The sequence below is a fragment of the Sinohyriopsis cumingii genome, chromosome 8 (genome assembly GCF_028554795.1).
Source record: "Sinohyriopsis cumingii isolate HCF-2022 chromosome 8, ASM2855479v2, whole genome shotgun sequence".
In the NCBI taxonomy this organism is placed as follows: domain Eukaryota; kingdom Metazoa; phylum Mollusca; class Bivalvia; order Unionida; family Unionidae; genus Sinohyriopsis; species Sinohyriopsis cumingii.
Window position 1 is genome coordinate 120,942,168 of NC_142968.1, and position 26,363 is coordinate 120,968,530.

Below are 26,363 nucleotides of genomic sequence, written 5' to 3' on the forward strand. Positions count from 1 at the left end.
CAGATGTCCGTGCCTGGAAAGAATGGGGTTTTGAGGCTTGGACCCAAGAAGTGGCCCAGTATGCACGAGAGTTGTTCAAGGAAAAAAGTTACTTTTCAACCCGTGTTAGTGACGGTGCCAGAAGAACCCGTCACCCAGGACGGGACTGTCGTGGACAGGCCTGAAAGACCCTTTCGGGAGGACACTTGTGTGACATTACCCCCTACTATAGAACTGGTTAGAACATTACCCAAAACATGTGGTTGTACAGACACTTGTGTTTATTCCACGTTAATGGTTATCATGTGCCTTTTATCCTTGTACTTAAGCCTTTGGCTTTTATGTATTTTTGTCTTTCGTATTCATGTTTGAAAAAAACATTCAATAAACGTGTTCTGAAAAAGTATATAAACTCTTGTCTTGTTTGTTTTCGTGTCACAAGTGACATTTCTCACACTATGGCTACCTCTGCTGTCTCTGCTCCCTCATCCTCCACTGTCAAAGTCATCGACGAACACTTAGATCGTGCCAGTTGGGAGGCTTTGTATCTTCGCCATCCCTTTAACATGCTCATTGCCGGACCTAGCGGTTCAGGCAAAACCGAATTCGTCAAACGTTTGAACATAAACATCATTTCATCCATCGGCCACCTCAGCGGATCGTGTGGTGTTACAAAGAGTGGCAATCGGCGTACAGCCTCTTGCGAGAAAGTCAAGGCGATTCCATCGTGTTTGTGGAAGGCATTCCTAAAGAAGACGACGGCATCGTCTCTGACTCCCGTCAAACCCATTTGGTCATTTTCGACGACATGTTAGGAGAAGACGAAGAAGAAATTAAACTGTGGTTCACGTGCAAAGGGCATCACCGTAATGCCAGTGTCGTTTACATCACCCAAAATTTGTTTCAACAAAGTAAAGCCCATCGCACCATCAGTCTCAATGCGCATTACGTAGTCTTGTTTAAAAGCCCTCGAGATAAATCGCAAGTGCAAGTCTTAGCCAAACAGTTAGGAACGTCTTGGCTGACTCAGGCGTACGACGATGCCACTCAAACGCCACACGCCTATTTACTCGTCGATTTGAAACCTACGACTCCCGAGGATTTGCTATTTCGTACCCACTTGTTTCACCACTGGTGCCGAGACGGAGGGCCTGTCCTGTACACGTCTCCGTCCTCGACTTCATTTCACTCCACATAAAAAAAAATCTATAAAAACCTCAGACCTTTTTTCGTCTGTCTCACACAGTGTAAACATGACGTCCCTTCAGTCGCATCTTCCCGTCAAATTGATTCGTGCCTTGTATGGCATCAGTCGAGAAAAAAATCCACAAACACGAGCTCGTGTCTTAGAAGCTAGTCTTAAAGAAGTCTTACGATGGTTCACGGTGACGGCACGTCAAATACTCCAAGGAATCATTCAGATTCATCATCAAACCCAACGCTTTTTCGATCCAAACAAAGTCGCTTTGGTCCAACTGGCCGATCCCCGCATCGACACTCAAACCAAAAAACAAATCATTTTGAAACCTGGAGGGAGTGGTACTCTAGGAGGGGTCATCATTCGCTCACTCTTAAGATGGGATCCTAATGCCCCCAAAGTTATCCCCAAGAAAAAAGTCCAACGAAGCCCCAAGAAGAAAACGACCAGGTCCCCAAAAAGAAGAACTGCTCCAGTGGCGGGACCCTCCTCTGAACAGACACCACCACCCCGAAAAAAGAAAAGAAGCCCCCAGAAAAAGAAACAGAGAAAAAGTCCCCAGAAAAAGAAAAGCCCACAGAAGAAAACTAGTCGCAAGAGAGGCACTTCGGCCAGGACGCAACCTTACATTCGCAAACCACGATCTGCCACGGCGGTGACTGCGTATCCGGCATCCTCACGTTCATCCACTTCTCCGTTGATGACACCAAGAACTGAAGAGTACTTGGAGACGTTGATTACACCAAGAACTTCTCCGGTGATGACCCCCAAAAGAACTTCCCCAGTGGCAGGACCCTCCAATTTAGTGGCAGTGACTGCTGCTCACAAAGTACCTTCTCCCAAAATCAAAGTCCAAGAAAGATCGGGCATGTTACAAAGTTTACTGGATTTGTCCAAGCAAGAACTGGCTCGATTTAGTCCGTTGCGTACCCCTGCACGACGTGTCATGCCTGTCCTCAAATTGATACGACGTAAAGACAATCAGTGGCGACGCGTTCCAGTATAAAAAAGGCCTGTGACCAAGTCGGGGGTATCAGTGTTTTTTTGGTACTCCTGAAGACGCAAAGATGTCACCCTCCAGAAAACCCCAAGGAAAGAAAAGGAAAGGACTACCACCACGTTTAGTCAAACATGGGGACATGTTATCTGTCCTGTCCAAAGCTTCTCCACCCCTACGAAAAAAACTCATTCAATCGGCCTCCAAAGAGGTCATCAATACCGTGTGTGAATGTTGTTTGAACGTCTTGAAAGGCACGATCCCTTTGTCCAAACACCAGAAACAATGCTTAAGCAAACATCGTCACGTTATTCGCCAAATGGTTCAAAAGAAAATTCCCATTCGTCAAAAGAAGAAGATGTTGGTCCAACGTGGAGGCATTTTGCCTCTCTTGTTAGGCCCCATACTGAAAGGAGTCTTCGGAACCATGTTGGGAGGACTGGTGGGAGCAAGATAAAAAGGCCTCGGAAGTTCCAAGATCTCAGAATCGACCCCTGACAACCCCATGGAAGGACGAAAACTAGCTTTAGTACCTTACAAACGATGGATGGAATACCATCGTTGGCAAGAACAACGCACCCCGCATTTAACTCCCAATCCCAATTTGAGTGAGATGTCCCAGTTACAACACGAATTGCAGTCCTTGATGGATCGCCAAGATTTGTCCGAAACAGAAAAATCGCAAAAGTACGGTCAATTCTTGCAACGACTGCAACTCTTTCACCAGAAAGCTTTAGACGAAACAGCGCTACCCACTCTGAAAGATTTTAAGACCTTGATGAAAAGTCCAGCACCATCACCAGTACCAGTACCAGCAGTACCAGTACCACCACTACCAGTGACCAAGACAGAAAAAGGAGAAGAAGAAGAAGAAGGGTTTCAAACTCCACCAGAAAAAGTACGCAAGTTAACAACACCACCTACCTCCAGAATTGGATGGATTAAAAAGATGTTGGTCACCCCTTCTTCATCACAAGAGAAAAAGAAAGTGAAGACAGAAGTGAAGACAGAAGTGAAAGAAGAACCGATATCCCCCGCTCAGACATCCTCCTCTTCGACACCTATTGCCAGTCGCACACGCAAAGCATTGCAATCCAAGAAAATACCCCAAGAGAAAAAGAGTAGCATCTTCCAAGAGTGGGTGCCTTCTTAACACACAAACACAAAAAATGGAAAAAGTCTTAGCCAGCATTTACTACGATCCCTCCCATCCTGCAGGTTAAGCAGGAGTTCAAAAATTGTATCGTGCTGCCAAAACTCGACTGAAAAGTCTCCGTTTACCTCAAGTGCAACGATGGTTACAAGAACAAGCTACCTACACTTTACACAAACCCATTCGACGCAAGTTTGCCAGAAGTCGCACCCGAGTGGAAGGCATCGATCATCAATGGCAAGCCGATTTAGCCGATGTCTCTCATTTGGCCAGCGACAATCGTGGCTACAAATATTTGTTTTGTGTCATCGACGTCTTTTCCAAATTTGCCTGGGTCGTGCCCTTGACTTCCAAATCGAGCAGCGAGTTAGTGCGAGCTCTACAACGGGTGTTGAAACAAAGCGGTCGTCACCCTCTTCGATGGCAAACGGACAAAGGCACCGAATTTCTGAACCAAGCTTTCCAAAAAGAATTAAAGAAACGTGACATTCATTTTTTTACCACCGAGAATCCCGAAACCAAAGCCAGCATCGTGGAACGTTTTCAACACACTTTGAAAGAACGCATGTGGAAATATTTTACGCATCACCACACTCTGAAGTACATCGACATCTTACCGCACCTTGTGCAAGCGTACAACCAATCTTACCATCGAAGCATCGGACGTGCCCCGCAAGAAGTGACTCCCGAGAACGAAGTGCTGGTGTTTGAGCGCCTGTTTGGTACGTCCCCGACGAGGGCTGTCCCCAAGAAAAGTGGAGAGTTGACCGTAGGAGATTGGGTGCGCATTGGCAAAACCAAACGCACTTTCGACAAAGGTTACTTACCTAACTGGACAACCGAATTGTTTCGCGTCACTGGACGAGTGCATGGCCGTCATCCTGCCGTCTATAAATTGGAAGACATGAACGGAGAAGTGCTCAAAGGAACGTTTTATTTGCCCGAGTTACAACGTGTCACCAAAAAAGAAGACGACGTGTACGACATCGAAAGCATTCTCGAACGCAGAACCCGTAAAGTGGGCAAACGACGTGTCAAAGAAGTCAAAGTACGTTGGAAAGGATATCCACCCAGTTTTGATTCTTGGATCGACGCTTCGCAAGTCATCGACTATAAAAAGAAGTGACCATTATGCCCTTTCACACAGCAGACGCAGCTACGTCGACCACTCCTCCTTCACCTAGTTCTTCTGTGCAAGATTTACAAAAACAACCCTTGTGGGTGTGGTGTGGAGAACGTGTGCCTAAAACGCAAATCGTCTTTTTCTGTCAAATCTTCGTGGTGTATTGTGTCATCGGGGCAGCCATTGCCAATTTGAGTTTGCAACAAGGAGACAAACAATTGTGGACCATTTTATTGAGCAGTTGCATCGGTTACCTGCTTCCCAATCCCTCCCTGAAATTCTCTTCCAACGGGAACCACGGGAACCTTGTGTCCAGTGCCAGTGCCAGTCACCACTCCAACCACAACCAGAACCCCATTTTGAGCGGAGACACGCCTCTGACATCCAGTAACCCCTCGGACAGCCACAGAACTCTGGAATTATGAGTCACCAAAACCAATTTTACTTAACCTTACCCAGTGACAGTTCCATGGAGGTGTTTCCCCACAACACGTTGTGCTGTTACACGGCCACATTACCTCAGGCCATCCAGTTAGATTACGAAGCCCATTGGGAAGTGGCTTTGGTAGAAATGATTCACCCTACACAAATCCAAAACATCACTGAAAAGCAAAACACTTTTGAGGTCGAAATCCTGAACCAACAATTGCAATAAACCATAAATGAAATCGGGTTTTCAGGGGACACAAGACCATCCAACAATTCACCCTTCAATATCTACACCTTGAAAATTCCGGCAGGGTTTTATTTTAGTGGCCAACATTTGGTGGACACCATTGATTCCAGGTTCGAGTTAGCCTTTGGCAAAGCCCTGAACAGAATCAAAAAATGTGTCACCCTGGAATACCATAAAGTGGCTCGTCGCTTACTGATGAAATTTCAGGACACACAAACGTTGTCCATCAGTTTTAATCGTGACTTGTTTGATATTTTAGGTGGAGACACAAAAATAGCTCCAAATTTTAAACCGAAGATCAACAGCAATACGGAATTTTACAAATTTTTTCGATTCCCTGTAGAACTGAACCAAGGACTGAATTTGATCTTTGTGTACTCCGATGTGGTGGAGTACAACGTGGTGGGACACACCTCTGTGCCGTTACTGCGTGTCATTCCTTTCAAAGTGGATAGTGCCACGACCAGTGACCAGGAAGGTGGGAACACTTATCATGTCCACCGCGAATTTGTCCATCCTCACTATTTGCCCGTCAGGAAGTCGTATTTGGACACGGTCAAAATTGCTATAAAAGGAGATCTAGGACACAATATTCCATTCACCAAAGGAAAAGTCACGGTGAAACTCCATTTTCGAAAACGGTTCTCTCACGACTCGTAAGTCATGTATCCAGTGTACCGAGGGGTTGCTCGACAGCGAGGACACGGTTTAGGAGATATGTTAAAATCGGCCTTTCGTTCGGTAGCCCCGGTGTTTAAACCGATGGTGACACGCGGATTGCACGCCTTGAAAGATGCGGCACTGACGCAAGGCAAAGAATTTCTCCAAAATGTCATCATCGACAAACAAAATCCTAAAGAAGCCTTCATGAGGGCTGGCAAAAATGTCTTGTTACAAACGGGCAAAGACATTTTAGGTCGACGAGACACACCTATAAATGCCCTGCACGCTACCGAGTCAGGCATTCAGCAAGGACAAGGCAGAAAGAGACGACGAAGAAAACACCCTTTCACCAGACTTCAAGCGAGAAAGGCCAAGAAAAGAAGAACCGTTCGAGACTTAGACGTTTTCGATTATTGAGAAAGAGACAAAAAAATGATGCACCGAGAGTCTTGCGCCTGTTCCAAGACGGAACTGGATCTGTTTGCCATGCCCCCCACCATGATGACGATGCAAGAATCCCAGTGGGTGGAATTTCATCCCGTCTCCTCATTGACCGATTCCGCTCCCATCGAGTTTGAAATCAAAGGACAGCCCGAAGATTACATTGATCTGAATAGCAGTTACTTGTACTTGAAAGTCAAAGTTCAAGATAAGGATGGAAATGCTATAGACACTGAGTCAGTAGCTCCCGTCAACAATTTCATGCATTCCTTGTTTAGCGGAGTGGACTTGTACTTGAATAACAAACTAGTCAGTAGCAGCATGGATACTTACCCTTATCGAGCGTACCTGGAAAATCTCTTGACGTATGGAATAGATGCCAAGAACACTCATCTCAATGCCTGTGTGGTATGGGAAGCTGACGAAGCAGGCAAATTTGAAACATTCGAAACTAATACAACCAAAGACAACAATGATGGATTTGTAGAACGAAGAGACAGAATCAAAGAAGGAAAGAGTTTAGAACTGATGGATCGTTTGCATTTGGACATGTGGTTGCAAGAGAAATATTTGCTGAACGGGGTGGATGTGCGCCTGAGACTGAATCGCAGCAGTACCGTTTTCCATTTAATAGCTGATAGTGACGATAATTACAAAACCAAAATCCAAGAAGCCAGACTCTACGTACGCCGCGTGGAAGTGTTACCTAAAGTGGGAAACGACATCAGTCAGACGTTGAGCAGAACGACCGCCAAGTATCCCATCCGACGCGTAGAAGTGAAAACCTTCACCATTCCTAGGGGACAGCGATCCATGATCGAAGATCATCTGTTCCAAGGACAGTTACCCAAACGTTTAATCGTTGGTATGGTCGAGAATACAGCCTTCAACGGAGCTATCGCTAAAAATCCTTTCTACTTTCAACACTTTGACGTGTCCAAGATCGAAGTCAGTTGCAATGGCAAGACCTTGTGTACCCGACCTTTCGAACCTAAATTTGGTGACGGGAATTATTTGAGGTCGTACTTGTCCTTGTACGAAGCCACGGGACAGTTAGGAACCAACACCAGTCACGGCATTACGTACGAGGATTATGCAGGAGACTACGCTTTGTGGGCTTTCAATTTCACTCCAGACCAAGGCAGCGACGAGGGACATTTCCACCCTATAAAATCTGGCCAGATTCGTGTGGAACTTCAGTTTGCAAAGCCACTGGACGCGACAGTGAACGCCATCCTGTATGTAGAATTCGATAATACCATAGAAATCAACAGTTTGAGAGAAGTCATCCTAGATTACTAGAAACCATGGAAGACTGTTATCCCTCTTTACCTAGTGGAGAAACTTTAAAGATGGAATGTGAGGAAACTGTGGAAGAATCCCAAGACAAAGACGAAGAAGATATCATGATGAAGTCGAGATGGCCAGAACAAGAAGCCCATTTAGTCTGCTGTTTTGCCAAACACTTGGTCGAAAAAATGACGGAACTGATCAAGAAAAATTGCTATGGATGTCAAAACGCTCATCCCAGTCAAATTCAACACGATAAATGCCTGATGTTGAGTCAAGAAGAAAAATTGGACGAGTATCTGGACGAAGCTTGGAGTCTCATCTCGGACGAAGACGTGTTACACCAGTGGTATAAAGACTTGCGTGAACATTCTTGTCCACCATTAACCACTCAAGAGATCCATCGTATCGAAGCTCTCCTGAATCAAAGTGAGGAGACGAAAAGAAGAAACGGTTATTTGTCAGACATTTTCAAGCAAAAAGTCAGGATCGAATTGACAACGTATTATTACCTGTGAAGAAGAAAAAAAAAACATGGATACCTGGGAACTTTATTACCTTTTGAACCACAGTTCGTATACGTCTTCTTGGAATCCTGTTGCCTGTGCTAAAGATGAACTCCCTCATCGCAAACCTAAAGACCATCTAGCTTACGTGATCAACACGGACGACAGTCATCTCCCAGGAACCCACTGGGTAGCCGTTTACTTTCCTCAAGAAGGATGTGTGGAATATTTCGATTCGTACGGATTGCCCCCTTTGGAAGACGATATTATTGACTTTATGAGAAGAAATGCTCAGACCACCCGATTCAATAATGTGAAATTACAAGGCACAGATTCCTTGGTGTGTGGACAGTACTGTGTGTATTTTCTGCATCATCGCAGCCTAGGTTATTCCTTAGAACATTTAGTGACTCATTTTGATCCTCGTTCTTCTTCTAGAAACGATGTGAAAGTAGATCGATGGTTTTGTGACCATTATACTTATCTTTTGTCTCAAGCTAGGAAACGTAGTGTCCATCAATGGCCTAATGACTTCCAACAGTGGAAATCACAATTTCATTCACAACGTTGTCAGCCCTGTTTAAAGTAGACTGTGAATTGAGAAAAAATGTTTGTCATTTTTGAAAAAATTGTTTGATGTTATCATGTTGGATTATTGTTTAAAATGTTAGAGTTGTTGTTTAGTGTTAAGTGATTTTTGAATAAAAAATGTTGTGTTTTGAAAAAAAATGCCTTTGTCTTTTGTTTAGCTATAAGAATGTTGGATTGATGCTCTTTAATTTCTTACTATCCCTCTCATGACACTCATTGAACGTTGCGACTCGAAAACCGTGGGGGATGTTTTCCTTCACGTCCGCGCTTTGACTTTAAGAACCGGGGTTGTTTCCAGTCTAACCATCCATTGTCGACTCATCCTCCTACGAAGATGTGCTCCAAACTAGCTAAGCTCAACGAAGCCTACGTGAATTTGCATAGGGTCAGACACAGTCTGATACCGAAGCCAGAAGAAATAGAGAATGTGAGAATGTTAAAAGTCACTGAAGACCTGATAGAAGAGCTCTTCAGAGAAGTAGTGAACAGGGAGAAAGAAGAATGGACAGAGAAGTACAGACTTCAGAGACAGCAGCAACAGCAGCAACAACAACAACAACAACAACAACAGCAGCAGCAACCTGAACCTGACAGAGGCTTTGTCGATTGCCGTATCAACACCAAAGAGTTCTTCTTCTCTTTCCGAAGAAGCAGACCTATCGCCAGAAAGTCTATCCTCAGAGGACATCGCATTCTTAGAAACTAAAAAAAGATTGCCATAGCAAACAAAAAAAACCCAGCCCTTTTCAGGGCTACCCCAATACTCTAGAAAAGAAATAACCATCCATTTGCCAATGTGTGTAGGTAGAGTAGTGTGAAAATAAACACTAAGTCTTTTTTAAAAAATGTGAGGGTATGTGTTTGTGTATAGGATTGTGTGCTTGTAAGTGCTCACGTACGTTGGTGTGGATAGTAGATTAAAATGATGTCTTTTTTTTTGGTGTTTGAGGTGTATATTTGGGGTTACATTGGATTGATTTGCGTATGTGGATAGTCTATTGAATTGATTTATAAAAAATTTTAAAATAGTGATGGGTAGCATAAAAAGTGAGTGAGTGTTTCTTTTAGGTCCGCGCGTTGTTTCTTTAGTCATGATCTAGGTAAGATCAATTTTATGTTTTTAGGGGGATGTTTTCCTTCACGTCCGCGCTTTCACTATAAATTGAAACTCGCTAGGCAGTCTAGCTACCCTTGTTGATTGATCAACACAAGAATGAATAGCAGAATAAGCAAACTTCTTGAACTCCAGATACATCTGGAATATGTCAGGCGCCTGTTAAATGAACTGGCCGCGGAGGCTATAGTAGAAGAGGAAAGAATAAAGAAGGAAGAGGAGGAGAGAAGACAGAGGGAAGAGGAGGAAAAGAAAATAGGAGAGAGGATGTCGTACAATATTCCCGAGACAGAGGATTGGGGTGCTGAAGCGAATCATCCTCCCTCTGCGCTCCCCAGAAGAAAGGTGAAAGGAGACTGGGGAAGAAGATGCGTGTGTGGCGCAAGGCCAGGAAGGTGCCATCATTAAATAGGTGCATCTGGAGTTCAAAAAAAAAAAAAAAACAAAAAAAAACAGCCCTTTTCAGGGCTACCCAATACTCTAGAAAAGAAATAACCATCCATTTGCCAATGTGTGTAGGTAGAGTAGTGTGAATATAAACACTAACTCTTTTTTATAGTGCGAGTGTATGTGTTTGTGTGTTTGTGTTTGTAAGAGCTCAGGTAGGTTAGTGTGAATAGTAGATTATGGGTTTCTTTATTGTTTCTTAGCGTATGCGGAGAGTATAGTTTGGGTTTTATTATATGAAATGAGAAAAGTAGGGGGATGTTTTCCTTCACGTCCGCGCGATGTTTGGTCATGATCTAGGTAAGAGCAATTTTATGTTTTTAGGGGATGTTTTCCTTCACGTCCGCGCTTTCACTATAAGAACCCACAAGGTTTGATGTTCGAACCATTCTACGGAATAATAAAAACGAAGATGGTGGTTGCAAGTGACTTGTTCAACAATTTGGTACATATATACAACTGGATAATAGATGGTATCTATGTAGTGGAGAGACTAGAAAAAGAATGGAAGATAGCAGAGTACCTGGACTACGCTAAATGTCTAAACATAGCAAAAGAAGCGATAGCAGGAATGATAGAAGAGGAGGAAAAGAGATTGAGAGGTATGATAAATCCCACCTATGTCAGAGTGGGAAGCCTAAAGGAAGCACTTGACAATGCAAGCAAAGTCAGGTGCTTTCTTGAAAAAATGTCACATGGGACAGAGTGCTGTTATGTGGAGAGAGGTCAGGAAAGACTGAGGAAAGGAGAGGAGTTGATGAGAAAAGTGATGCAGGTAGAGGTAAAGAAGATTAAAGAGAGATGGTATAAAGAAAGAAAAGATCAGGAAAACAAAAAGAAACAGGCTGATTTTGATAGGCTAAATCAGAAATGGATCAAAGTCTAGGAAAAGTTTAGAGCCTTGGGCCATCCAGACTGGATGCCAGAGGAGGAAAAGAAGAAGAAAGGAATAATGGAAAAAGTGAGGACTTGGTGGAAGAAGTTAAGGAGTTAGAAGAAGAAGAAGAAACCCAAAGGCCCTTTTCAGGGCCACCCATATTTCTCGAAAAGAGAATGACTTTTCAATTGCCTACCCCTTTTTTTTAAATTTAAATTTAAATTTTTTTTGTTTTTTTTTTAAAATCCCATATTCATATCCCTTGTCGCTAGAGTGACCCAACAATTTTCCCCATGTTAATTTCCCTTGTCGCTAGACAGACCCACGATTTATTCCCATGTTAATTTCCCTTGTCGCTAGAGTGACCCACGATTTTTCTCCATGTTAAATTTCCATTGTCGCTAGAGTGACCCAGGGGTCTCTGTAATGCTAATTCCCATTGTCGCTAGGGTGACCCCATTCACTACTCAGAGAGAATGTCATTAACTACTTTTAGAAGAGTAGTTTCAGTACTGTGGCAAGGGCGATATGCAGATTGTACATTGCTAAAAAGACTGTTTCAATTCAGATGAGATACAAGCTGGGATAGAACAACCTTTTCTAAGATTTCTGATATGAATGGGAGATTAGAAACTGGGCGCTAGTTCTTTAAATCGTTATGGTCTAGTGTTGGTTTCTTCAGCAGAGGCTTTACAATGGCAGTTTTGAAAAATGTTGGGAATTCCCCGGATGAGACAGAGGTATTAATAACATCAGTTAGTGAAGGCAATACTGGTTCTAGGCACTCAAGCAGCAGTGATGTTGGAATTGGATCAAGTTCACATGACTTTGGTGCACTCTTCAAATGCTGCTAATGGTTACCGCTTAAATTCTGTATCCCAACTGGTGACGACTAGTCATTTGAAACTGTGGTGTCAAGCTTATCTCTAATGCTTTGTACTTTGTCACGGAAGAAATTTGCAAACATGTCCGGAAGGTCGACTGGAGAGAAGGTAGTTGGAAGTGGTGTAGATTTGTTCCTTGACATTAGCTTGTTATTAATCTCGAAGAGCTCTTTGCAGCTGAAATTTTCCATGATCTTAGTAGTGTAGTGGGCTGATTTCGCTGCATGGACTATATTTGTGACATTCTTCTTAGCGGCTTCATAGATTTGCTTATGAATAGTGAGTCTGGTGGAAAGCCAAAGCCTGTCAGCTTTACGGCGGTCTCTTTTAGCAGTGCGAAGCTGGTCCCTAACACTGCTGTACCATGGAGAACACTTTTGAATTGATACTCTACACTTGGTAGCTGAGGCATGTTTGTCGAGCAATGAACCCAGTCAGTTATCGAGTTGTTCTGCTGTAGGAGGTAAGCAAGTTGTTAGGTTTGCTTGGATGTCGTGCATTAGTTTGGTTCTTTTTATCATATCATCTTTTTATCTTAGTAGCAGATAAAGGTGGAGGGTTAGGAACTGATACGTCAAGATGGCATATAATGCAGGGGTGATCTGATGCAAGGTCATGGGATACCAGGGAAGACCGTAGAATGTTATCAGGTCTATGAAGAATCCAGTCTAAAATGTGACCATGTTTATGGGTGGGTTGGTTAACTGACTGTTTGAGGTTGAAAACATTAATGGAATCCAGGAATTTTGATGTGTTTGGGTTTCCGGGACAGTCAAAGTGAAAGTTGAAATCTCCAAGAATAATCAGGTTGGCACCTATCGAATTTCCATACTCCAGCAGATTCGGAAACTGCTCCAAAAAGAGAGATTCAGCCAGCTTATTTTTTCTACTAGGAGGAGGGCGGTATAGGCAGAAAAAATGGACTCTCTCATATAGAATTTTATTTTCATAGTGAGAGTGATGGAAACGGGGTGCTAATATGAGTGTACGTGTTTGTTTTCTTTTCTCACTGACGACGAAAGCATAAGTGTGTGTTTATTCGGTGTAATTTTCTTTATTGTTTCTTTATCGTAAGCTGGCCAGGCATTGATATGGTAACGGGTGCATAGTCGGACTATTATTCGTACTTTGACATTCAACTTCCGGTTTGTCTGTTCGTGGAAGCTGAAATTTGTAGTTTTGTCAATTTAGTAGATTGGTACAACTAAAATCAGTCGTGGAAAAAAAAAGCAAAAATAGAGAAGGAAGGAAAACTAAAATTGTGTTTATGTTTAATTTGAGCAACCCTACTTTGATGAGAATTGCATCTGCGATAGGCCTTAGAAACTTGGTAATATTCGTCACAGTTGTGCAGTGGGTACTGTACTGCTAATATAAGTACAGTAGGTATACTGAGGAGATTTGGCGTGAGGTATTGGCAGTTTAAACATTAGGGGTTATATTATATAAAAATGTGATTGAGAAACAAATAAAAATACACTTGGAGTCTTTCCAGCTCTCCTCCTCACCACCAATCCCGCACACGGGTTCGTTATAGTCTACAACGTAGGACACATCACCTGATATTTTTGTTCGGGGGGTGGGGGTGATGGGTCTTACTGCCTAAATAACGGCGCTGTGTAGCGTGTTTTTATGTCGACTAACAGTATAACGAAAGTCAAATTTTCATAAATATCACACAAGTGGCAACCAATAACTACGCTTTCCTGCAAAGTAAAGTTATAATGTTTTTGTCAGACCTTACTGAACCTGATGTCTTTCTGTAATAAATTCAGATTCTCACAAAAGAAATGGACCTGTTTTCAAGTTTTTATTGGTCTATATTTCAGTTGGCTGGAGAGCGATGAAAGCTATGAATGCCGAAATTGGGTTAAGTTGAAATATTATTCTTTAACGAAACTAATAAAAATATATTATGCCTATTGGAACTGTAAAGCAACATTTGGTTTCGTTCAAGAAACATATCCGCTACATGAACCTACTTAAACATACTTGGGCATACCTCGACTACCGTCGCATTGTAACAAATTCAAATGTATTTCAATGGAACATGAAAATGCGTCCATTTGCTAGTGTCATATTTTCATTCCGCTAGGATGAAGACACCATAGTAAGTATATTAATTACACTTAAATTGGTGGAAGAGTGTTGATATATTCTGCCAAATGTTAATGACATCGGAACACGCTTTACAAGGCCATTATTTGGATAGTAAGACATAGCACTAAAACAAAAACATGTGCTATGTCTTACATTGTAGGACTAATGTTCGTTACAAAGAAAATTTGGAGTATCCATCCATGAATCAAGGGATTGGGGTTCTAATGGTGTTATATTGTTACAGGTTAGGCCCCCCTTCCCTTGATTCATGGATGGATATTCCAAATTTTCTTTGTAATGAACCCCAGTGCAATCCCTTTAGTTAAGACCAAAACTTGTGGTTATCACAGGGGCTCCTATCGTTGCTTACAGTTTACCTACGAATAGTTGTACTGTATACTACTACATGGAGGACACTTCTCTATTTTCTTGTTTAAGAATGACGCTGTTATTTTTCAAGCTTCACTTCATGTAGTGTAATAAATTTGGTACCCAAATATTATATTGATATTATAGTCTGAATTTACCTCTTCATTTGTTTGTAACCCCCCATTGATTTAAAAAACAAAAAGCACAAAAAAGATGCACAGTACTTATTCAGTTAATTTAGTTGTTGATTTACAATTTCAGACTGGATTATGTCCGTGGGTGAGGGCCTAATATTGTTATCATCTGCGCGTTTCACTCTAAAAGGAAGTTTTCAGTGTTAAAGATGACCATTCTTGCCAGTCATTTCCAGTTCCTGGACAAGTCTATTTTCAGCAAAGGGGTGTATGCATGACTACACATATATATACATAGAAGGAAAATACTATTTCGTCTGCTTCCAATATTTATAATGCCAAATCAAGCAAAGGAAAAGAATGATAACTACAAATTTGCCTTTCCTGTGGATTTAACAAGCAGTGTAATTTCTATGGCCATGAGTGCAAAGAGATAACTCAAAATTTACGGAATTATCCGGCATTTACCAAATAGGATGAACAACGTCAGAGTGTTGTCAGAGGAAATGAGACTTGCCCATAGTGTATGCAATATGTGATGTGTTTCTATGAAAGGTCCATTAAGCATGAAAGGTACAGAGGATGCCAGTGTTAGGGCCACTCAGGTCACAGTCAGGTTAGAAATTATAAATCAGTGATTGAATTGACTAAGTTCTGTGCACTTTTTATTGCATTAAAGATTTCCGTTATTGAAATTGGTAGTTGGGTATAAACAAACTGGGAGGTGTATTTAGATTAAAGTACCTTTGCATCGTTTACAGGTACTCTTTTGCCATATAATGAAATTGCATCCTTATTTGGAAATGTGAACAGATTATAGTAAATATGGCATGCATTGACTAACAGATCATAGACAGAGATCTTGGAAACACTTAATCATGTGTATTTGGACCCATTTTTATTTCTGGGACGCAGAAAATCACTGCAGCAGGAGTCCTCCTTACGCATGTAATAGGTGTGCACCAAAATTCAAACACTTGCCAGTCCGGCTTCACTGCCTTTGCAGTTCCCTCCAGAAGTGTTTTGTATAACTGAAATGTGTGCAACAGGATTCTTAGGATGGAGTTTTAGATTGTAATTTTTAATTTTATTGCATCAGGGATGCACATTTGTGCATTATCAGAAGCTCTGTATAAAGTATGGTTAGTGTAAACAGATCAATATATTTTACCTTATATAAACATAATTACTTTATCATTTGCCATATGTCCTGATAAACATAATTCTACTTAAGTAGTAGTTTTTAACTCAAGTCATCTGTTCGGTCTTGGGCGATAGCTTTATTTGCTACATTTTAAGGTATAGGATCACTTGATAGCCTCGACCAATATATAGCTCAGACATTCAACTTAGTATTCCTACACAAAGTTTCACTTACTATCATACCTTTAGGGAATGCCAGACCATTTTCCCATACTACTGCCTGAAATGGCTATGATCATGCCTGCATAATATGTAAGTGCACTGAGCTGAATGGAATACTGCCCTCTCATTGGTCAACCAGAAATGAGGTACAGCACCTAGTGACAACATGATTTTCAGTTGAGATGAGTCCCATTGGTGGTTATGAACAATATGAAAAGCATATTTCAATATATAAAGTACAAGTCGTACAGTAGATGTTCAGTACTGATTATTTCAGTAATGGTTGTTGTTTCTTGGAATATGATTACACATGCCTTATTATGGCAGTTATTAACTTTACATTGATCCTCATACGTCTGTATTCCTTTGGGAGGTTGTTATCTAGATGCCCAATAAATACATATGGAAAAATTAAATGTTAAAGTATTTGGACAATTTTGGATGAAGTCAACCTAAAGGTGTGATGCAGTACAAACTGGATTGAATGTCACACACTCTACATTGAAAGAATGCTAGTCAAAAATAAATAGTAATTTACTGTTATTTGTTGTGCTAGACCCAATGTCCACCATTGTGAAAGACCAAATTGATGATTTTGTTTTAATGACATTTGTGGTGTAGGGCATTTAAACAATTAAGATGGTATAGAATTTGGTTGAACTATATTAATAATACATTTTAGAACAACAATTAATATTTAGTTTGAGTAAATGCCCCTACATGACCACATTACCAAAGACTTTAATAGTATTTGGTGTCGAACTAAACAAGAGTTTCTTTGATAACAAGGCTACCATATATACATGGGCAAGTCTGTGTTTTTACTTTAGAAAACAGGATTGATGATGTTCATCATTTTCTATATAAACTCCAAATCATTCCAAACATTTCTGGAATTTGGGTATTACATTCCTTTGAACCCATAAGTGTTTTCCTTTGTGCACATCCAAAATATTTGATGCTCACATTTTGTTGCCGTATTTTTTATGCAAAGGATTCTCGCACTGCTATCCAGATTTGTTCGATCTCTAATAAAGAGGATTAGGGATGACACCATGTCTAGCTCAAGCATAGACATTGTTATGATGGATTAGCTTCCCCTAATCTCATGAGTTCTCATGCAAATTTCCATTAGGCTCAGCAACATGTCCAGACAAACAGACCTCCATGCTTTTCTGAGTAGAACAAGATCTCCAGTTGAAAATGATGTTCACTCAGAATGACCAGTTAAGAAAGTAAAGAAGCAGAACACAGCAGGCTAACTCTCACTGTGGAGCATAACTTTAAAGAAAAATGGAATATGGCAAGTGCATTGCAGATTGCAGTGTGACTAATTGTGTTCATGCGACTGCTGGGGCCCCGAGTGGTCTAAACCGCTCTCCATTACGGATCACTGTCATCTCACCTCTGTCTGCATGGGTTCGAGTCTCGGATTTGACCAATGTGGGTATGTGAGAAAGCTTGCCAGTAGCTTCTCATGGGTATGTGGTTCTCTCCGGGGTTTTCCTGGGTTCTTCCTCCACCATTAATACTGGCTGCCATGTATAGCCTATCTTGTGCTGAAAAATGGCGTTAAACCTTAAAAAACAATAGCAAAAACATGTGACTGCGAAGACTGCAAATGCGAATAATCCTTTGGTTACAGTGTCTAACAATTTTCAAAAATGAGTCCTTGTTCTCCACAACGTATCAGGAAAGCATATTATCACCCAAGTAACCTTGCAAAGAAAAAGTATTTAGATTACAAAGGGTTTTCATTGTAGTTTTTTTTAATGATTTCTAGGTAATTTGTTGGTTTGTAACTTTGCTACAATAAGAGAAAGACTTAAAAGTTTAAGTGCAATTTGCTAAGAGGAACCATTAAACTCGATGACTTTTGGATAAATACACATTAGGAAGAAGTAAACTAAAACTGGTCAAAGTACAGATTTCACGACAGGCAATAAACTAGCTGTGATTTGATTATCAAGGTTTATTTGGGTTTTGTATTGGCTTGTACATTTTATATGTAATGTTTTGGTTTATAACTGCAACAAAAAAGTGTTAAAAGTGCAACTATAAACTAAAATCAAAATAATCAGTGCATTTGTTTGATTATTGTGAATGTATGTTGATTTGTAATTTAGAGAGAGAGAGATAGAGATTATGCAAGCTGTAATTTCCTATGTTCAGTTGAGAAAATGTAGGGGTGAGATGAAAATTTGTCAATACATTCTTGGTCCCCACATTTATTAATTGACCCCCCTGTTCTGACACCAAGGTTTTTTTTTGACCCTCAATTTTACACCCCTAAGGGATACACTGACCCATGTACCTAGATGTTATGCTGCTTGGCCTTTTCTTTTTCTTAAAGAATGATAAAAGTTGACATCTTAAATTTGGGATGCAGATGACACAGTTTTTAACTTCTGTGTATAACTGAAAATAGACTTTTCCAGGAACCATTTTGGCATTAAATAGACTGTGAGCAAGATAGTTGTTTACCTAGGAAATTTCCGTTTGGTTTGAAATATGATGACAGTGCTAGAGACTTTGGACAACAATCAGGTGAGGTTTGGACTCAGCCAGTTTCTAGAGTGCACAAGCACTTTGTTATATATAGAGTAAAACATACTAGCTCTAGCACTGTTTGTATATTGCATTCTCTGAATCAACAGATCTTGTCGGCCAAAAATACAAAATATCAGCTAATGAACACCCCAGTATGCACTATAAATACTGTTTTAACAATATACTTGTTTCGTGTATTAAATGGCCAAAGTGGTTATGTGTGAAAATTAGCCAGTATCTTCCAGTACATTGGTTCTTCCCAGGTTCTTCCTCCATCAGATATACTGGCCACCATATGTAGCCTATCCTGTGCTGAAAAATGGCTTAAAACCTATAACAATAATAAGAACCATGTATTATATGTGCATGAGAGTGGGGTGGATTTTTTAACACAGCAATTTACCTCAGATATTGGCTCCTAATATAAAATATACAAATGAGACCAGTATGACTACTCTCAGAAGAAAAAGAAGGGGGTAGGATGGGGGTGATGCCATTGTAGCTGAAGATAATAAAAGGGGGTAGGGTGTGGGTGGTGCCATTGTAACTGGAGATAAAAAAATATGGGTATGGTTTGGGCGGTGCCATTGTAAGTGATAACAATGTATGAAAAGTTGTACAATATCATAATGGGTATTTACATGAGAAGTATTCTTTATTCAAATGATCAACTATCCTGTACAAATTAACAATACACAGTGATTGTCAAAAACCAAAAGAAACTGGACAAAATTGGTATTAAGTGCCATGGCTTGTGTTATGGGTTATTTCCAGCTTTGCTACAACTGACAAAATATGGCTCTGTTGTTTCTTTTGTATATCAATCAGTGCAGTATTTTATATCATATTTGTCAAGTGTCGACATTGATTTTAAAAAAAAATGTTTTTCTGGAACAACTGTTGTTTACCAAATATGGTTTTTTGAATGGTTGTGCTTTGAAACATTTTTTAAATTTATTTTCAAGCTTGAAAAGTTGACGCTTCTCAATCAGCAGGGTTGTACAGTAGATTGTGAAATGGTATGGTATTTAGTTGCATTGTTTTTGTTTTTGTTTTAAAAATGGCATATGCCTGGAATAGTTATGTTTTGATATTTATTTATCTAATGTGACAGAAAGAAGAAGTAAAGTCATCTTTGGGGTTATTGAACTTTAACTCTTCCAAGCTGGACTGCTGTTGGTAACACCCTTTTTAATGTTTTCTAATTTCATGGTGTTTGGTTTTTGTAATCGTATCATTATATGTTTTTTATGTTATAGGTGTTGTCTAATGTTGTGAAGTGCTTAGAGCTCCTAAAGATTCGGTGCTATACTAAGTCCTCATAATTATTATTATTATTATTGTCTTGAAATTAAGTTCAAATGAGGTCAAACACCTCATACCTGATGTTTAATGGGATCAGTTTTCAAGTAACTAAGTCATTCATGTTTCAAAAGCAACTCAGTCAACTAATGTATGCAGACAATGCCATAGTTGTTATTCAGTCTGCAGTTCAAGAAGAAAGAGGGTTGTACTGAAAGGGGCAAAGGGGTGGTATGGGATGTGCCTATTTCTTTATTTTTGTGCATGTAGAAGAGATTCTTCCTCAGTCCTTAAAAACAACAGTTGTACCCAGGTCCACAGCACATTATCTTAATGGCAACAGTTCAGGGTAAGAAACTAAACACATGATCTTGATGTATGCGAGGTTACAGTGCTTGTGTGAGCTTAATTTTATGTTTTAGAAATACGTTGCTGCTGAAATATGTGTAGAAACAAAAGTTAAAATGGAACATTTGTTAGCACATGTAAAAATAGTTGAAACTTAAAATTTTAACTCATATTTCCCAATTAACTTCCATTTTGAGATTATGTGTTATATTCAATCCCTGCATATGCCAGATGCAGCATTAATAGACTGCAGTATAATCTGTTCCTGATGGTTTGAGAATGATTTTACAAAATCTTCAACATAGATGACATTTCCGGTGTCATTGTGTAAGACAGTTGAAATAATGGTCTACACTGCATACACATGTATTTGGGGATGAATGGAGTAACATAGTTACAACTGGAATAATTGGATAACAATTTTATATTTCAGTCTGTCACAATTGGCTATTGATAAATCTTTATCTTCATCTGCTCATCAATGTTATCGTTTTTATTTTCAGAATCATGAAAATTTATGACTGAAAGATAGCTCGTGTGGGTCAAATACAAAACAGCTGTTGATATTAGACACTTTAATGTCGAGATGAGCTTTGAAAGTTCTGATCAAGAAAAAAGTTACATAGGTAAGTAAATACATTTAAATCATGGCAAAGCAAATTATACCAGCTTGATCTCAGTTGAATCCAGGTGAAGAGTGTTACCTTTTTACAAAATGGAATTGAAAATGATCTCAGGATGTGTCTCTCAGGACATGGACTAAAAAAAGATATGGTCCATTATTTATTATTTTCCATAAAAATAACATTCAAAGATGAATTTATCCCAGATGCAATCTTTTGAGATAGACTAAAGTGTTGTTTCTCCTGAGATATATCCAGTTAGGTGGAAAATACTTTTATTCTTAGGGCTTAAAATGCAGCAACACTCCAACATTGGGATAAAACATGTTTTTCAGCACTTTCACTCTAACTGTTTACAAAGCAAAACCATCTAGTAAAATAATACTGCACTGACCATGTACGTCTTTCCATTGATAACTCGCACACAACGATGTCCAAAAATGTAGACCACACTATAAGCAAGGGTGCGAGTTATCGAGGGACCTCCATAACAATATAAAATTATACTATTCTTGCTGGACATCAAGAAAACCACTGGGGGGGGGAAGCAAACTGGTCCAGTTGATGGCTAAATACTTTAAAATCTGCGTTGGGAATAATTGTCAATAAATTGCTTTTTCTAATGAAGTTATTAATTTTTCTGTTCAAATTGCCTTTATTTTCAAGATGTCAAACCAATGAGGGGTCATTACCATTAATCTAACTGGTTTCAACAACCTTCATGTGTATGTGAAAACATTGTGCATTGCATCACTGCTTTATGTTGTTGTTGGGTAGTCTGGTTCCCTGATCCAACTGGTCCCTGCTTTGCTCTCTACTTTAGTGGAATGCAACACAAGGAGAATGGTAAGCAGGGAACCAGACTAGCTATTGATTCAAATTCAGAATCAAACAAGATTCCTTTTATTAAAAAAGAGAAAATTTAGTTCATGAAACAGCCATCATTGTCAAAAGTCACTTTTTAAAAATTGTTCTTTAATAAAATATTGATGCCATGATTTAATTGCAAGTAATAGTGAATCTTCTTCTCATCCATGAGGAAATTACTGACGGCCAATTCAGGAATTACAAATAAATTAAAAACTCTGAAACTAGCATTACATTAATAAAACATACATGTGAATCAGAATCTTATTTCATCAGGTGTTATTTCGCTTGGTTGTCTCACTATCATTGATCACATTTGTGTATGCTAATTTAAAGTAGTTATACTATTTTATGTTCCCAAAAAATTGTAACAGTGTTTGATTGATCGCTTGAAATGAGTTGACCTGACAGTAGACTGTGGCCTCTAACTCGTACGCAGGTTGGATTTGCATGCCATTTAACTTATAAGTTAGTCTACCCCCTTTATTTGATAAAAAAGACATAATTAACATGGTAATACAAGGAGGTCAGCTGTTAATTTAGTGCAACAGTACAACAAATACTTATGCAGATTAGGTATCAAAACACCATCAGCACTTAATTAGGTTCTCACAGAAACACTCATGGACATAGCTGTTATGGCAGATTGACCTAGTTTATGTTTGAATACAACAGGGATCATTATATTTATGATCATTACACTTTAACTGATATAAGGATATAACTCAAACACTCATTTCACCAGATAAAAAACATATTTGATTGGTACTTATTTATTAAAATGCTTCCTCAATGAGGCATTAGTGATAATTTAATTGATCAAAATTACGTTACATACTCTTATTTACAGTGTACCAAGAATGTTGCTTGGAAAGAAATATTAACAGAATACATGACTAATTAAAAGTTGATGATTTCATAATGTTGATTTAAATTTCCAGGTCATATAAACCGTTTTCGATTATAAAACAAGTGATATATCGTGGTTTCAGTTACCAGTTTTGATTGTGATTTTCTTCATGTACAACAGATAGGGTCAAATGTTTGGTACTGTCTAGTAAAAACAAATGTGATTATGACTGACCCCGTGTTATGAGTCAGTTCACGAGTTATCAGGGTGCAAGCAATTGAGGAATTGGTTTTAAAAAATGATACTTTACTGGCCATGTTCTAATATGATTTGACACTAGTATGTTCATAAGACCAAAATGGAACCTCAAGAATGCCATTTCGGTGCTCAGATGTGCTCATATATTGTTTTGAAAAATGTTTACTCGCAAAGAAAAAATCTTTTTTAGCCAGACTGTTCTTAAAGACCATTTTGTGGCCTGATACATTTATGCAAACAGGAACATAGTTAATTTTTACCTCATTAATACTCAAGAGATATGAAATATGATAAACATGTCTGAATTTTTTATGTTCTAAATTGCACGTGTTTTATGTTCTCAATTGCATGTGTACAGTAAACACAGGTATCAGCAACTTTGCAAATTGTTTATAATGACTGGTAAATATTTGACTAAAATACTAAGTTTTTAAGATAAATGATTGTGATATAATATATTTTATACATAAAGTGTGATGATTACATCTATTGCTGCTGTTCTTCTCATTAATTTTAAGCAGTAAAATTTGACCATGCATATTTTACTAAGTCAGTATAGGATAGTCTAGTACAGTCATGTTGCTGCTTGGATGTTGCTGCACACCCAGTTAGTGTGTACAGTTGCAATAAATTCTATGTAAATTATAGATTTGATTCGTTTATAGACCTCACAATAAATCCTATGGAAATTCTAGTTTTTCATTCATTTATTGACCTTGTTCCTCATAGCTGACACAAAGTATTCATTATACTCATTAGTATTCATACTAGTTAGTCCAGATGTGTTTGTAATAGTTATGTCCCTTTACACTACTGTGTGAAATGATGTGAGAAAACAAATGTGCTGCTTCTGAAACTTCCTGATTCCTTCCTTAATATCATAGGCCCTGTTAGGCCTACAATCATGAAATTTGGTTTGTGACTCAAAGAAAGGAACTCAGTATAGGCCTACAGGCATGAAATTTGGTTTGTGACTCAAAGTAACTCATTATAGGCCTGCAATCATGCAATTTGTATGTGAATGCATCTCAAAAACAGTAACTCAGTATAGGCCTACAGTCATGAAATTCTGTTTGCATCTCAAAGAAAGTAACTCAGTATAGGCCTACAATCATGAAATTTGGTTTGCAAATGCATCTCAAAGAAAGTAACTCAATATAGGCCTTCAGTCAAGAAATTTGGTTTGTGACTCAAAGTAACTCAATATAGGCCTACAATCATGAAATTTGGTATGCAAATGCATTCTCATATTAACTCAGTTTAGGCCTACAGTGATGAAATTTGGTTTTTGCAACTCAAAGAAAGTAACTCAGTATAGGCCTTTAGTCGTGAAATTTGGTTTGCGACTCAAAGATAGTAACTCAGTATAGGTCTACAATCATGAAATTTGGTATGCGAATGCATCTCACATTAACTCAGTTTAGGCCTACAGTCATGAAATTTGGTTTTTGCATCTCAAAGAAAGTAACTCAGTATAGGCCCACAGTTTTGAAATTTGGTATGTGAATACTTTTCAAACAAAGTAACTCATTATAGGCCTACAATCATGAAATTTGGTTTGCGAATGCTTCTCAAAGAAAGAAATTAGTATGAAAACCTACCACTGATTCCTGTTGTTTTAGCTTGGTGATGTTCTTTTATTTTCAGATACATTCATTTGATCCTCAATATCTTGGCCTGTATTTCACCTGCTGGTACATGTGTGAAAATTTGTATATAGGTGCATCTCATTTGTACAAACACGAGCTCACTATGGTATAATTTTCATGCTTGAGTTTACTTGTATAATTTTCCACCATTCCTAACACCTTAAGTACTTGAACCCTATTTCACCTACATTCATATAAAACTGATATATGGATATATCGCAAGGAATGTAACTCAGCCATAATTTGGGTAATGGTGATCTTATTTTTTTGGCTATAAGTATCATGGAAATTATTCATCAGTCCTTAATTATAATGTCATAAATACCATTATTATTCTTACTGCAGCTTGTTTTTTCTTTGTTGCTTTTGTATTCATAAATCCAAAAGATGCAAGGAAATGAGTACAAGATTAGCAGGAAGTATGGGTCTTACTCTTTCTTATGGAGACATATCTTGTGAACTCTGATGTAATAATTTATTAAAAACTTTTATTCACTTTGTGAATCACTGCTTGATTTTTGTGTTTATGATAGCAACTGTTGTGATGTCTATGGTAGTCAGTGTTATGGTTGTCAGTTTGTCTGTAATTGTTGAACAGGGCAAAGATTATAATCCAGGCTTAATTTTTTCTTACAAGATGATAAAATAAAATCACATTTGGACTACAGTAGTTGGATTAGTGCAGTATGGCTAATACTTTGGTGCATTTTATTTTTATTGTGTCATTTGTGTGATTATCTGAGCCGGAAAACTAGCTGTCAGCTAACTGGTCAATAAAACACTTAATCTATGCTATATACTGTTAAGTTAACTCATTTAAGGTTTAGGAGTTGATGCTTTATATTATTCCATCAACTCATTTAGGGCTTAGGAGTTGATGCTTTATACTGTTCAGTCAACTCATTTAGGGCTTAGGATTTGATGCTTTATATTTTTCAGGTGTTAATACTTTATATTGTTCAGCCAACACATTTAGAGATTAGGAGTAGATGCTTTACATTGTTCAGTCAACTCATTTAGGGCTTAGGAGTTGATGCTTTATATTTTTCAGTCAACTCATTTAAGGATTAGGAGTTGATGCTTTATATTATTCCATCAGCTCATTCAGGGATTAGGAGTTGATGCTTTATACTGTTCAGTCAACTTGTTCAGGGATTAGGGGTTAATGCTTTATATTGTTCAGTCAACTCATTTAGGGCTTAGGAGTTGATGCTTTATATTTTTCAGTCAACTCATTTAAGGATTAGGAGTTGATGCTTTACATTGTTCAGTCAAATCATTTAGGGCTTAGGAGTTGATGCTTTATATTATTCAGTCACCTCTAAGAAAAAATCAAATGTTGAGCTAAAATGTCCCTAAAACTTAGTATGCATTATGAAATTAATGTAAAAATATGTTAGTGTGACCAAACATTTATGGTGTTGCTATGTGTATGATAAGTATGATAGTTACTGGCTTAGACTTGCAGTCAGTGTCAGTGGGTTTGATATAATTTTCCTTCTCTGGTTCTTATTTGTCATGGACTGCCAGAAGATGGAATTTTTATCCATTGGTACAGAGTTGTTTAGGACTGCCAGTTGATAGAATTTTCCTCCCCTAGTGATGAGTTGGGTCTGAATTGTTTTCACATGAAGTTTTTGTTTTGTTGTTTTTGTAAGTTCAGGATCAGCAGTGCTTGAAGTCTTTCAGGAACCTGAAGTGTATAAAACAATTTACACTTACAAAAAACAACAAAAACAAAATTAACAAATTAAAAAATTATTGTCTACATTTACACATTTTTAGGAAAATTCTAAATGGATATTATATGCTTAGGGTATTCTTTCACAATAGTGCCTTTAACCAAGTCATAAAAGTATCCCGTGTTAAAATCATGACTACCTTATAAACAGGTAACTTCAGTAATAAAAGCATATTTATCAGCCAAAATGGGATCTATGACCATGCCTGTGTTATGTGATTGGTTGCACAGTGCTGAGGTGCTTTATAATTGTATGCATACTTTGTCT

General features: G+C 38.8%; 1 protein-coding gene and 1 long non-coding RNA gene across 6 annotated transcripts in view; one reads left to right on the plus strand and one right to left on the minus strand.

Annotated features, from left to right (window-relative positions):
- The first annotated feature begins 20,610 nt into the window (after nt 1–20,610).
- The window catches only part of LOC149794528 (uncharacterized), a 98,730-nt gene continuing 92,977 nt past the window's right edge, over nt 20,611–26,363 (plus strand). For both annotated transcript variants that reach the window (XM_089968771.1, XM_089968772.1), the window contains exon 1: nt 20,611–20,733. In XM_089968771.1, the coding sequence (XP_089824897.1) occupies nt 20,694–20,733 (40 nt within the window). In that variant the 5' untranslated portion in view covers nt 20,611–20,693. The remainder of the gene's footprint in view (nt 20,734–26,363) is intronic.
- Nucleotides 20,668–26,363, minus strand: part of LOC149794529 (uncharacterized) — a 32,888-nt gene continuing 27,192 nt past the window's right edge. For all 4 annotated transcript variants that reach the window (XR_016423047.1, XR_016423048.1, XR_016423050.1 and 1 more), the window contains exon 3: nt 20,668–26,047. This is a non-coding gene — a long non-coding RNA (uncharacterized LOC149794529). The remainder of the gene's footprint in view (nt 26,048–26,363) is intronic.